The sequence below is a fragment of the Myxocyprinus asiaticus genome, chromosome 8 (assembly GCF_019703515.2).
Source record: "Myxocyprinus asiaticus isolate MX2 ecotype Aquarium Trade chromosome 8, UBuf_Myxa_2, whole genome shotgun sequence".
In the NCBI taxonomy this organism is placed as follows: Eukaryota; Metazoa; Chordata; class Actinopteri; order Cypriniformes; family Catostomidae; genus Myxocyprinus; species Myxocyprinus asiaticus.
The window spans coordinates 41087806-41101178 of record NC_059351.1 but is presented as its reverse complement, the minus strand read 5'-3'; the positions used below and the strand labels follow the sequence as shown (position 1 = coordinate 41101178).

The 13373-nt window shown below is 37.2% G+C and overlaps 1 protein-coding gene across 1 annotated transcript in view; it reads right to left on the bottom strand.

The window, feature by feature from the left end:
• LOC127444591 (neuromedin-K receptor-like) overlaps positions 1-12087 on the bottom strand; it is an 85279-nt gene extending 73192 nt beyond the window's left edge. Inside the window, exon 1 of the mRNA XM_051704047.1 lies at positions 11720-12087. Coding sequence (XP_051560007.1) covers positions 11720-12087 — 368 coding nt within the window. The remainder of the gene's footprint in view (positions 1-11719) is intronic.
• Positions 12088-13373: the final 1286 nt, after the last annotated feature.

The following is a 13373-nucleotide window of genomic DNA, read 5'->3' as shown; positions in this document are numbered from 1 at the left end:
CAGTTCAGTTCAAGTTTGTATTCGACTTATTTGCTCTACAAACTCTTTACAGGCTTTGAATTTTCTAGACACCGTTACTTCAAGATGATCAAAGCAACATTTCAGATGCGATGATTGGTCTGCTGGATAGTCCAGTTATGAACGAGTTATTCAGTCACATTACTTTTTTATGCTTATATACCTAATAAATTTGATAGAAATGTATTTTGTAAATGTGTTTTCATAGTTTATGCGCAATACTTCTCATCGAATAAAAATGGAATCAACCTCAAGTGGGCGTATACGTTTTTTTATGTGCATTCTGGAGATTTTCCATCTTGCAGTTTTTATGCGATATCTCAAAATGCATATAAAAATAACTGAATGGTAACCCAGATAGTGACATGCTCAGTCTGTGCTACTTTTATGGCTTTATGATGAAATAAAGCTGGAAGTTCAGGACTTGTTACAGAAATACAGTTTGAATACACTTAACATAAAGAATCACAATATTAGCATATCACTAGTGGTCGACTGTTATATCGCAGAGGCAGATAAATCGGCCGATATTCTGACTTTTTTAATGATCACATCGGCCGATAAATTATCCTGTTTGGCCAATGTTTCTTGAGGGCGCCGGAAATCACCTGCTTGCAAGTGACGCGACTGAGACATGTAAATGCCCAGTCATGGTTCGTTTTGTTGTTACATACCATCGTGTTACTACAATAATAGACCGGTGTGCAACACAGTCTCATTTAAATGATCCGCATAACAGAGCCGCAGCAGCCGCGTTTGAGCTCATAATGTTAAAGTGCTTGTCTGTTTCATTCTCCCTCTCTCTCCTCAACAGTTCCCTGTAACTTTTAACTGTCTTGTCTAATGATAAAAAGGCAAATATCAGTGAAACTAGTATAAAATACCATCTGCAAATATGTGCATATCTCATTTAAACAGATGTAATAAGCAAACCTCACAAAACTTGAGCAGATCCAGCATCCTGTGGAGCGCTCATTTATTTACCTCTAAAGCACATATTCTATCAGAGGTTCCCAGTAACTTTTAACTTTATTTTCTAATACCGTTTGCAAATATGCAGATATCTAGTTGAAACAGATGTAATTCACGAACCCCATGAAAATACAGCGTTTTCTTCCCCTCGAGCGCTCATTTAATATCCTCCTCTGAAGCGCATATTCTATCAGCCAGAATCAAAACTTCAGGATCAGGATCATAAATTCCTCTGATTCACAAATCATGACGGTCTCTCAGTTACAATCCAAGCAGGCAATCCAGGCCATTTAAACTGTCAGGAGATTGCTGCTCGTGCTGGATCAGCACAAGCACATGAGTGCAACTTCAAGGTAAAAGTGCTTCATGGTGCTATAAGTAAATGTCTTATTAAATATGCACTGTATGTACATATAGACTCATAGATTCTGTATTTTTGGAGAAAATGCAATTGCTAACGTGGACATGCCATCCATGGTTGCTGGACTATAGTGTGTACTGTTATTTCCTTCTTCCTAATATATGGGACTCAAACCGGCATCTCCGTCATGGGACACGGGAGAGCTAACAAGGAGGCTAAAGGCTACAGCCTCTAGCGTCAGTCGCTAGTGCACCTCTTGAGGTCAGGAGAGTGAGGTTTATACACATTGCACATCTATCTATCAGCTGGCTCCCGTTACATACAGTAACTTTATTTATATTAAAATACTTTCACCTATCCTAGCTTAATATGCAGAAACAACTATAAGTAAGTCATTTGTAGGTTAATTTTCTCAAAAACTGTACACTTTGTCTCTGTGGCATTTATAAAAAAATCAAAAAAATCAAAATTTGTTTTGAGCAGTCCTTCAAACCCAACACAACAACACTGAGTCAAACAATGGCATGTGTTGGCGCGGGACTATCTGTTTGTTCGATCAACAGCAGACGTGGGCGTATTCGAAAGGTTGTTTGAAAACAACATTTATTTTTGCTATTTTGTTCAGTGGTGTTAATGGTGCAGAAATAACTCGCTCTCTGCACTGCTTTCATATAAGTAGTGTTTCGTTCATAAACAAATTAATGTTTTTGTTTGGATCTAATTGATCTAATTTATTTTCACTGTTTCGGTCGTGCACGACTTGGTGGTTTTAAACTATTCAGCTGACAGATTGAGTCAATGACTCACTCATTACATAAAATATGCTAACTTGGCGTAAAGATATAATCTACAGAAATGGTCACTGAAAATATCAGTGAACTAAATCAAAATAAACAATTAATCGAAATACCCACCACTATTTGGAAAGTTGCAAACACAGACAGTAATGTATATTGTATAATATCATATTATATTTTATACCCTGGTCCCTACTGATTCCGACCCCTAATATTAGATATAAACATGCATATAAACCAAACATGTGTGTAGCAAACATCCATAAACATAGATTTCCAGTTATGAATAAAACACAATTAAAAACGGCTAATTATATCATGCTGTGTTGATGTTAAACCACATTTATACAACACAGCTAGAAATAATTCAGCTAAATAATATCACAATCAAGTGTAATACCCCTGATGACAGAACATTTGAACTGGGACTGAACCTACTGGCCTCCACCATTCTTCAAAAATGTTGCACATAATAGTTCTATTAAAGATTCATAAACACCACTGAATGCAGGAGAATGGAATGTTTGTCTGCAACACCATTTATCTGTCAGAGGAATTAAAAATGTATTGTACTGAAGACACTATCTGGGAAAGTGGTGTCTGCACAAATCTCACAGTTTCCTCCAAATGCTATTATGCAGGAACACTGACCCACTACAAATTCCATCCTAACGTCACAAGTGCTCTACGGACAAGTGCAGTAACTGCCTAACAGCAAAACTGGGCTTTGTGATATATAGCCTGGAGCCAGGAGCACTGGGTGACACTTTGAGCACAGGATATAACTGTGAAGAACACTCTCACTGAATTTGGTTTTCTCTTGTCTGATATAATTCTCCTCATGCCGTAACAATGTTTTGGTTGCTTACTGGTAGCAAAAAAACAACACCACCTCTGTTGTCCCTTATAATAAAGGAAGAACTAAAGTATTTATTTGTTTTAAAGGGGTCATATCATCAAACAAATCACCTTCCTGAGGTCCACTTACAGTATAATGTTTGAGGAGATGTTTTTTCTCCAAAAAAATAATTTAAAAAATGTAAATTGCATTTTATGACTATTTCAACCATCTCTCTGACCCTTAGAATTAATCAGGCATTTGGTTTTATTTATTTTATTATTATAATATTTTTTGTTTGTTGTTGCTGCTGTGCCTTTAAGACTCCTATGTTAACACTCTCTTTACATGTCAAAGCATTTGACAGCAGGTTTGCTGCTCAGCACAATAACAGCCTGCATTACATTGTGACAGGTTTACAAAACAATCTGTGCACTGTTAAGGTCAGACTGAAATGATTGAGGACCTTATTACAAATATACTTCAGCTGCTTTTTTCTAACACTGAGCTCCTTAAGAAGGATATGCAGAGCAGTTGGTGCTACACACAGCTAGGAACATGCACTTGTTTTAACACTTTCCCACATTTTAATCTTAGTGTTTGTTTTTCTGGTGTTAGAATTTATAGTATCTGTCCTGCTCTCCACTTAATATATCAGCGTGACTGAAGGCCACGTTTCTAAATATCATATAGTCATTCTTAACGTGTAAATGTGGGCAGTCCTGTGTTAAAATGTACTCATTGGTCTGACGTCTGAAAGTTGCATAAGCAGGAAAAAAACAGTTTTTGCAGCTTTGTTTAAAAAAAGTATTTTGTCACTGGGCAGTTTTGAGTTCTAAAAGTATGTTTTTATCGTATTCCTCAAGCTCTTTCATCTCGAGAGATCAAGAGAAATGTAATTCTTCGTGATATCAAAACCAACAAACTTTCCTGCTGAAAAAAAACAATATGGCTTATCACCAGCATATGTTGGCATATGGATGCTGATGTGTGTCCCCACAAGGCTCATTCTCATAGTGTTGTATTTTAAGCAGATCATTGACGCTATGATTCATAATGTTTGTCAGTTGATGGTGCTATTGTGCCACTGTTAAATTTGACAGCCACAGGAATAAAAAATGCTGCTCTTTTGCTGGGTTTTGGACTCAAATCTTCAGAATGCTAAAATCGCTTACAGCACCTTTAAGTAGTCCTTGGTCAATTAGTCCCATCATGTTGGTCAATCAGCTTCATGAACTATGTTTAGCTGGTGAACCGTTTATTTAAGTTTTTCACAAAAAAAAAACAAAAAAACAGATTCAATTCAGAATTGTGATGCATATTAATTCAGCTCATAAATTCCTGACTCATCTTTAAGCATATTTTACCTAATATGGAAGTCAAGAAATAAAAGCAGTTCCGTTTACAGTGTTAGACTTGCCTGCCACATTGACTGAACAGCTTATTATGATTGATTTTATTGTGATCTCCATTCATAAGAATGAATGATGTATCTGATTAACTTGACATTTAACTAAGTGGAAGTCATAGCTCAGATCAATCTGCGCCAGAAACAAATAGAGTCTAACTGCATTTAAGATTTTAATAAGCAGTGCTTCAGGTATTAATAGCCTTAAACGTAATTAAAGATACTGTATGCTGCTTGTTTCCATCACTTACACTAGTGTAGATTGACAGATACTTTTGACTTGAGTTCCACTGACAACATCATCTTTATTTTTGGGTATTAAGAGTGATATCTGCCAAATGTTTAACTGTCTAGTAGGGATGTGCAAAACCACTGGTACATATTTTCAAAACGTACTAGTTCTTCAGGCAGCCCACTGACCGATCGATTTTGAATATATCTACGGTAGTGTTGCACATCCCTACAAGACTAGCTGAACATTCGGCAGAAATTATCGGCTGGGTTTAGAAAGGCATACTACCATACTACTCTTAATATTTCTGCCATAGACAGATATGGCAGAAGTAGTAAAAACTGTATGCCATTCCACACTCAGCCGATAATTTCTGCCAAATGTTCAATTAGTCTAGTAGATAGTAATGGTAGTAGTAGTAATAATCTAATACAAAAATGATTCCTAATTGGACTTAAAAGTTTACTAATGTTTTATGTTGTGCTTGCAGACATCTTGGACTGTACTGACACCTAGTGCCGTGGATGCATCATCACATAAAAGCAATACTTTTCGGTAAACACTGCCATTGAAGAAATTTGATATTTACAGGTGGCCTGTGACTTCATAAATTTCTTAACTGATAAAATAGAAATCATCAGAAATATAATTGGAACTATGCAATCAACTGTCACCGTACCTCAGAAAACAGTGTCTCATAATTTTCCTCACAAGCAACTTCAATCCTTCGCTGTCACAGTTCATGAAGAGCTAAAAAAACTTATCAAAAAATCAAAAGCCACAACATGTATGTTAAATCCAATACCAACTGAGCTCTTAAAAAAGATATTCCCTGTAATCTCAGAACCTCTTCTTAATATTATTAACTCCTCGCTATCCTTACGACATGTCCCAAGAAACTTTAAAATGGCAGTTATCAAACCACTTATTAAGAAGCTACAGCTTGATCCTGGAGAACTGGCTAATTATAGACCGATTTGAAATCTCCCGTTTATATCGAAGATAGGCTACTAGAAAAGGTAGTGTCCTCCCAACTATGTTCATTTCTACAGAGAAATGGTATATATGAACAATTTCAGTCAGGATTTAGGCCCCATCACAGTACAGAGACTGCACTTATTAGAGTTACAAATGACTTGCTCTTATCATCTGATCGCAGCTGCATTTCTCTTCTAGTGCTTTTAGATCTTAGTGCTTCCTTCAACACCATAGATCACGACATTCTCTTGAATAGGGTGGAGAATTATGTTGGCATTAGTAGACTTGCATTAGCATGGTTTAGGTCCTATTATCAGACTGCTACCACTTTGTATGTATAAATGAGGAGCTGTTAAATCAAACAAAAGTTAAGTATGGAGTGCCACAGGGATCAGATTTAGGGCCTCAGCTTTTCTCCTTATGTATGCTTCCCCTGGGGTATATTATCAGGAATCGTGGAATAATAGAGGTACTAATTATTGGACAAAAAACCTCTAAAAATAAGCCGCTAAAATATAATTTGACGCTCGATGGATGCACTGTTACGTCATCTTCTACAGCGAGGATCTTAGGTGTTATATTTGATACCAATCTGTCATTTTTAAAATCAAATTTCCAATGTTTGTAGAACACCATTCTTCCACCTCAGAAATATTGCTAAGTTACGACACATGCTCTCTGTTGCTGATGCCAAAAAACTAATTCATGCGTTCATGACCTCAAGACTAGATTATTGTAATGCATTACTGGGAGGATGTACTGCAAGTTCAATAAATAAACTTCAATTGGTTCAAAATTCAGCTGCCAGAGAGCTGACTAGAACCAAGAAATATGATCATATTAGCCCCATTTTTTCATCGTTACATTGGCTACCTGTTAAATTTCATATTAATTTTACAATTCTGTTAACTACATACAAAACTTTGAATGGTCAAGCTCCACAGTACTTAAGTAACCTTCTACCATGCTACATTCCATCATGTTCATTATGATCACAAAATTCTGGCCGAATATCAAAATCCACAAAGGAGGTAGATCCTTTTCCTATTTGGCTCCAAAACTATGGAATAGTCTCCCTAACACTGTTTGGGATACAGACACACTCACTCAGTTTAAGTCTAGACTAAAAACTCATCTATTTAGCCAGGCATACACCTAATTTATCCATCAACTCACAATTAGGCTGCTTTAGTCAGGTCAGGTTCAAATTTATTTCATACGCGGGTAACAGGTGGGTGACCTCTAAGACGTCTTGGAGTGACACATGAGAAGAAATGCTGTTAGTCACAAAGACACGTGCTTGAAGAAACACACTTTATTATATTTTTAGGAACAGACAAAAGAAAAGCTGTCAGTATTTGTGTCTGATTCACTGTTTGTTCAGAGGCGTGCAGCACGAGCCTGTCATGTGGAACACATGCATGTAAAGAATTTTCACTATTTTTTTCTCTGTTTCATTCTTTTGAAAACTGTTTGCAAGAATAATGTCATCTGTGAGAATGCAGCAAATTATCTCCGATCATCTCGGGAGGTGATGTGAGTTTAGTTTGCTTTATTTCCATGCGGTTGGCATGCATTGTAAACGCAACTCTGCAGGTTCAGTAATATATATCTTTGTATTAAAGAAACAAAGACGAAAGTGATTAAATCATAAAATAATACAAGACATGTTCACCTTGAACCTAAAATTTAGTTCTATTTTCTTTTCTTTAGGCAGCATTAACTGTATCACCAAAACACAATACAAACACAAATTCGATAAGAACACATATTTGGCAGCATTATTTTGGAACACAAGGGAATTTATTAGGCTTTATTGTTATGATTATTATTATCTTTACATTTATAATTGTCTTTAGTTCTTAATCTGTAGGCTATTAGTAATTTTCCACCTGGTGTCATTGACAGATGATTGCATAATGGCAAATGGAGCTGTTGGAGACAATAATAAAAAATAAGATTTTTTATCACTTCGTTATTTTATTGCTTTTTTTGTTTAGTTTAAAGTGCAATTTGTAAAGTCAATAAAGCAAAAAATATTCAACAACCCTCGGCAGGGGGGTTGATGATGTAAATGGATATCACGATATTTTTAAGGCGATTATCACTAAAATATTTTTTACATATCGCCCAGCCCTAGTGAGCACATACCAGCACAGGCCTCTTATGAAAATCGAAAGTTCATGGCAAATCTGGCGCAAACCTGCCGCAAATTCGCCACTGATCATTTTCATGCATATTAGCTTTGCGGCAAAATTGCGACAAATTGTCCATTGTTGCCAAAGGTTTGCTGGAGGTTCGCCACTACTGGCAAAGAGCTGCAAACTTCTGGCAAACATTGCTAATTTGCATGTGAAAATAACAAAATTGACTGCAAATTTGTGGCTAGTTTAGATTTTTTGTAAGGGGTGTTTTAACCCCTAATTATGATTGACACACATTGCCACCTTTCAGTCACATGACTTGACATTTAAACAGACATGAAACAATTAGCTTTAACATGGCTCCTATAACCATGAATAGAACTTAAATAAATATGATTGGTGAGCAGACGTTGGCTGTGAACAAAAACACTCACTCATTCATAACGTTCTCTTTATAGTGAATGCTGCAGAATATAGGGAATAGGGAGTGATTTCAGGCTGTTCTAAAGAGAACCAACCAGCTGATTACAGTCAACTGCGATTGGTCAATGACACGTTGACATTTTTAAACATATTTTTAAACATTTTTATCTTTTGCGGTGTGTGCCGCAAAAACTCCTACAAGAAAATACAATTTAATTCTCGTGAACGAGCCATCTGGTATAACAGCCTTTACATGCTACTTTTTTAAATAATTATGAATCGTTCCAATAATAATTGTATTGAATCGGATCGAATCGAATCATGACCAAATTTCAGATTTCGCGATGCATCATAATCATTAGTTAAAGAATCATAATCGAATCGAATTGTTGTCAGACTGAATTGCTACGCCCCTAATTTCTACCTAGCAATAAAGGAACATGTTGTTCTCCAGCTTCTTGGTTTTTGTTGTTCTTTTATGTCCTGATTTGCATTAGAATAGAGACCAGGATGAATTGAGATCAACGAGCTCCAAGCACAGAACCGCTATCTTTCTGGTGGTGCTAAATGCAGTCTATGTCACTCTCAATTCAATCTGTCCGCTGTGCAGGGTGAGACAAATTCATTAACAGTTGTGTTGGTGCGCATTCATTTCACTGTCCAATATGTTTGGTTAAAATTAAATTTATGGTGCACTGTAAAAATTGGAAAGCTTTAAACCTTGAAGAATTAGGATTAGAGGGGAAGCTGAATGTGTAACAGTAAATTAGCAAGCGAACAATCATAAATGATCTTGTTAGGCCAAACTTTATGTCTCTTGCAAGCATACTGAATAATGTACCCCAAACCAACTTTAGTGTTTAGTTCTAATTGATAATACCCAAAGGGTAAAAATGCAAGTAAATTGGACCATAATCATACTGCCTACCTTTTGGAACAGCGTTCACATAGTGAGTGTGCCTATATGATGCCTTGTAATAAAGTCTAGGGCAACAGCCCACTAGGGTTTTAAATTTTAATGTATAGGTTTGTACTGTATATATTGTACATCAGTTTTAATGACTAAGCCTACCACTGATCCATCATTACAAGTGAGCCCAAATCAGTTTTAAACTTGATATGAGACTCTTCAATTCAGGCTTAGAACGCGTTTTCAAAAGAATCTCAAAAGAAGCCCCCTGAAGGTGCTGTAAATAAGTAAATAGAGCTCACCAATCCATAAATCTGTGAGTCTGTACAACCATTATTAAGCCATTCACTGCAGCAAGTCAGGCGTTATGCTAAGAGCAGGATGGACTGTTTAAGGCACTTTTCCCAGCCAAGAAAAATAATGGGTACAGAGCAGTTTCAACATACAGAATATGACTACCATGAACCTCAACATAAATAACTAGATAACTCGTCCTTAAAGCTACACTACGTAACTTTTTTTTTTGTTAAAAAATAACAAAATGTTATTAATTAATCCATCTTCCAAACCATGTCTTTACCCAAATACACTTTGATAAACCTATAATAATTATATTATATTATAAATATTTTAGAGCTGTCGGGACGGATTTCGTGGGAAACTGCATACATATGTCATTCGCCTGTGCGTGTTGACGTCATATCCTTAGACAGAGAAAATAAGATCCGGCTACTGTAGCGAGTGTATGGTGTGGGAGTAGCTGAAGCTGAAAGTTTGTTGTCACAACGAATGAGAAAAATTGACCATGGATCATTCAAAATGGCAAAACTCCAGGTAATCACTTTGTAAAAACAAAGAAACCCCGAACAGAGCAGAGTCTACAAGCAAAAAGGGAAAGCAACAGTGTCCGTAATAAAACCCCAATCAACATCGGCTTGGCTTTTCAGAGGTGGTGACAATTCCGAGATCTGAAAGTATTTAAAAGCGACCCAGAGATGGCATTTTTCTCACTCAACAGGTAAGATATTTTATTGATATGGTTTATGTATAATTGTGTAATCACACACACGTCTGTATGTGTGTGAAGTGAAATACAATCATTATACTGTAATTGGTGCAGAACTTTTCACTTGCAAGCACACATGTGTATTTTTCTTTATAATTGCAATAATTTATATAAATAAATCCTTTAGTCCTATAGGCTTGCCAGGGACATGTGAGTCTTGAAATTATGTTGACCACTAGTTGGTAACAATGACAATCTATAAATTAGTTACTACCGTCATCTGTTTGGCCAGAATATCCTGCAGTTATAAAAACTTTACAACATTTGACCTTATCAGAATAGTAATCATTATGTCTAATGTTAACGAACGGTGCCAAACCGTTGTAACGTCATTTATTTCAAAACATCAATGTTTCCAATAAATCAAAACAACAGCATAAGATATGGTACTTATCTGCTAAGATGACATGTTTTCGGATATCTGTCTTTTCCTTTCTTTCGTTATTTATTTGTCTATTCACTCTGATAAGATGTCCTGTATCCAGTGTACACAGGTGCCTCGAAGCACATTCATCCACGCAGAGGAGCAGAGCCGAACCATAACCAAAACAATGTTCTTCCGCAAGACACATGCAGTTTTATTTTTTAACCGCTAGAGGGCCAAAAGTTACATAGTGTAGCTTTAAATGAATTTTTTCAGTTTATATAAATACAATTGGCTTTGTATAAAAATATTAAGGCGCACTAAGTAACGTTTTTATGTTTTTACTTACAGTGACTCCTGCAGCATGGATGCAGCATTATTCAAAATCAAAAGGTTTTCAGTAACAGATGCCATTGTAGAAACTCATTATTCATAGGCAGCCATAATTCATTTAATCCACAAGTAAAAGTGTCCAATAACAGGGCGGTTACTGAGATTAAGTGAGTAGTATTTGGCTGGTCATGTGATCTCGACATGGCAGCCCCGATGAGGGGACCCTCTCCATGCAGATTTAAACAGCTTTTATAAGGTTACTGATATGAATGAACTTGAAGTCCTCATCTCATGTGAGTGGTAATGATTTTATATGTTTCAAAGTAACAATTTACTTCTTTTGGAGTAAAACTTTTTTGATGAGCAAAAAATTACAGAGTGCACCTTTTAAAGATGGTGTCACATTGAATTGACTTGGCTTTGCCTTGCACTACTTAACGTTACATATGCATACATTTGGGTTTTTAGGTTTTTGTGATTTACAAGGAAAAAATTTTAGGTTACAAACTGGTAATTACAAGGGTATTATGCTATAAATGTGGTTTATGAGGACATTTCTAGTGTCCCCAAAATTCAAATCGCTTAAAAAACATACTAAACGATGTTTTATTGAAAATGTAAAAATGCAGAAAGATTTTTGTGAGGGTTAGGTTTAGGGGTAGGGGATAGAATCTATAGTTTGTACAGTATAAAAATCATTATGTCTATGGAGAGTCCTCATAATGATAGCTGCACCAATATGTGTGTGTGTGTGTGTGTGTGTGTGTGTGTGTGTGTGTGTGTGTGTGTGTGTGTGTGTGTGTGTGTGTGTGTGTGTGTGTGAAAACATGCATTGTTCCCACAGTAATTCAATGTAAACTTGACATGTACTCTACCTGTCGACAGCTATGGCACTCATAGAGTAAATGCTCGCAAACACGGAGGTGACGGGGAAAAAGTTGTGAAATTTGCAGTAGGATTCACCAAAGTACCAGTCACCGTGCGTGGCATAAACAAAATTGATCAAAGTATTGAAGGCTGCCATCGACGCGTCCGAAAACGCCAGGTTGAGCAGAAAGTAATTGGTGACAGTTCGCATCCGTTTGTGTGCCAGAATGATCCACATCACGATGAGATTCCCGAACACCGCGACCGCGAGGATAGAGCTGTACGCCACCGACCAGAGCGCGACGCGCCACGGCGGCTGCACGAACTGATTTGTAAAGTTCACCGTTAGGTTAGATCCGTTTTGTGGCGGTGCCATTGCGAAAATGTTAGGAAATCTTCTGAGATTAGATACCTCTTTACGCACAGCAGTTATCAGTGACTGCGCACGTGGAATGTGGAAACTGCGCGTGATGCACACTGTTCCAAATGCGCGCGCGGGCGCGAGTCCTTTGCTCAAGAGAAAAAGGGCAACATGTCTCTAATAAATGGTCGATTTGGTTTGTATTGATGCTGTACGGATCGACTGACAAATTTTGTTGTCTTCTCTAACGATATCTAAACCGTTTTGAAGTTCTTGAAGTGCACGAGTGTCTCTTCCCTCCTGTTGAACGCAGCCAGGGGAGCGCAACGTAGATTCCTCTCCGATGCCGTGACATGCACAATGTAGCTGAGCTAACTTGTGGTACTGGGAGAGAAAGGGATCGATTGTTTCACTGTGTCGTGTTAAAGTACTGACAATGACAAATGGGACTGGATCCTGGATGTGATCAATAAATAAATACATTTAGGACACGGGTCAATGCCCAGTATATGTAAAACAACACTAGTTTGAATGGTAAGAGGGATGCTTTGCATATAACAATACAGAAATAACTGTAATCCTGAGTTTGTTTGAAAAGGTAGGCTGCAGGCATCCTGTGGAGTGCTATCTCATCATAAATGGCACAATTCTCATATATTAATTAAAAAGGCAAACTCTCTTTTCCTTTGGGTCAGCCAAAAACACATAATGTATGAATTGCATTAGACACACTCAACAATGTTTATTACCCATATCATGCCACAGTCATATTGGTCCCTCGTGGTGCTATGGTAACAGACAGATTTTAATACTTCTCAAAAAATATATACACTGATCAGCCACAACATTAAAACCACCTGCCTAATATTGTGTAGATCCCCCTCTTGCCGCCAAAACAGTGCCAACCCGCATCTCAGAATAGCATTCTGAGATGCTATTCTTCTCACCATAATTGTACAGAGCGGTTATCTGAGTTACCATAGACTTTGTCAGTTCGAACCAGTCTGGCCATTCTCTGTTGACCTCTCTCATCAACAAGGCATTTCCGTCCACAGAACTGCCGCTCACTGGATGTTTTTTGTTTTTAGCACCATTCTAAGTAAATTCTAGAGACTGTTGTGTGTGACAATCCCAGGAGATCAACAGTTACAGAAATACTCAAATCAGCCCGTCTGGCACCAACAATCACCCATGCGATTATCTAATCAACCAATTGTGTGGCAGCAGTGCAGAGCATAAAATCATGCAGATACGGGTCAGGAGCTTCAGTTAATGTTCATTTCCACCAACAGAATAGGAGA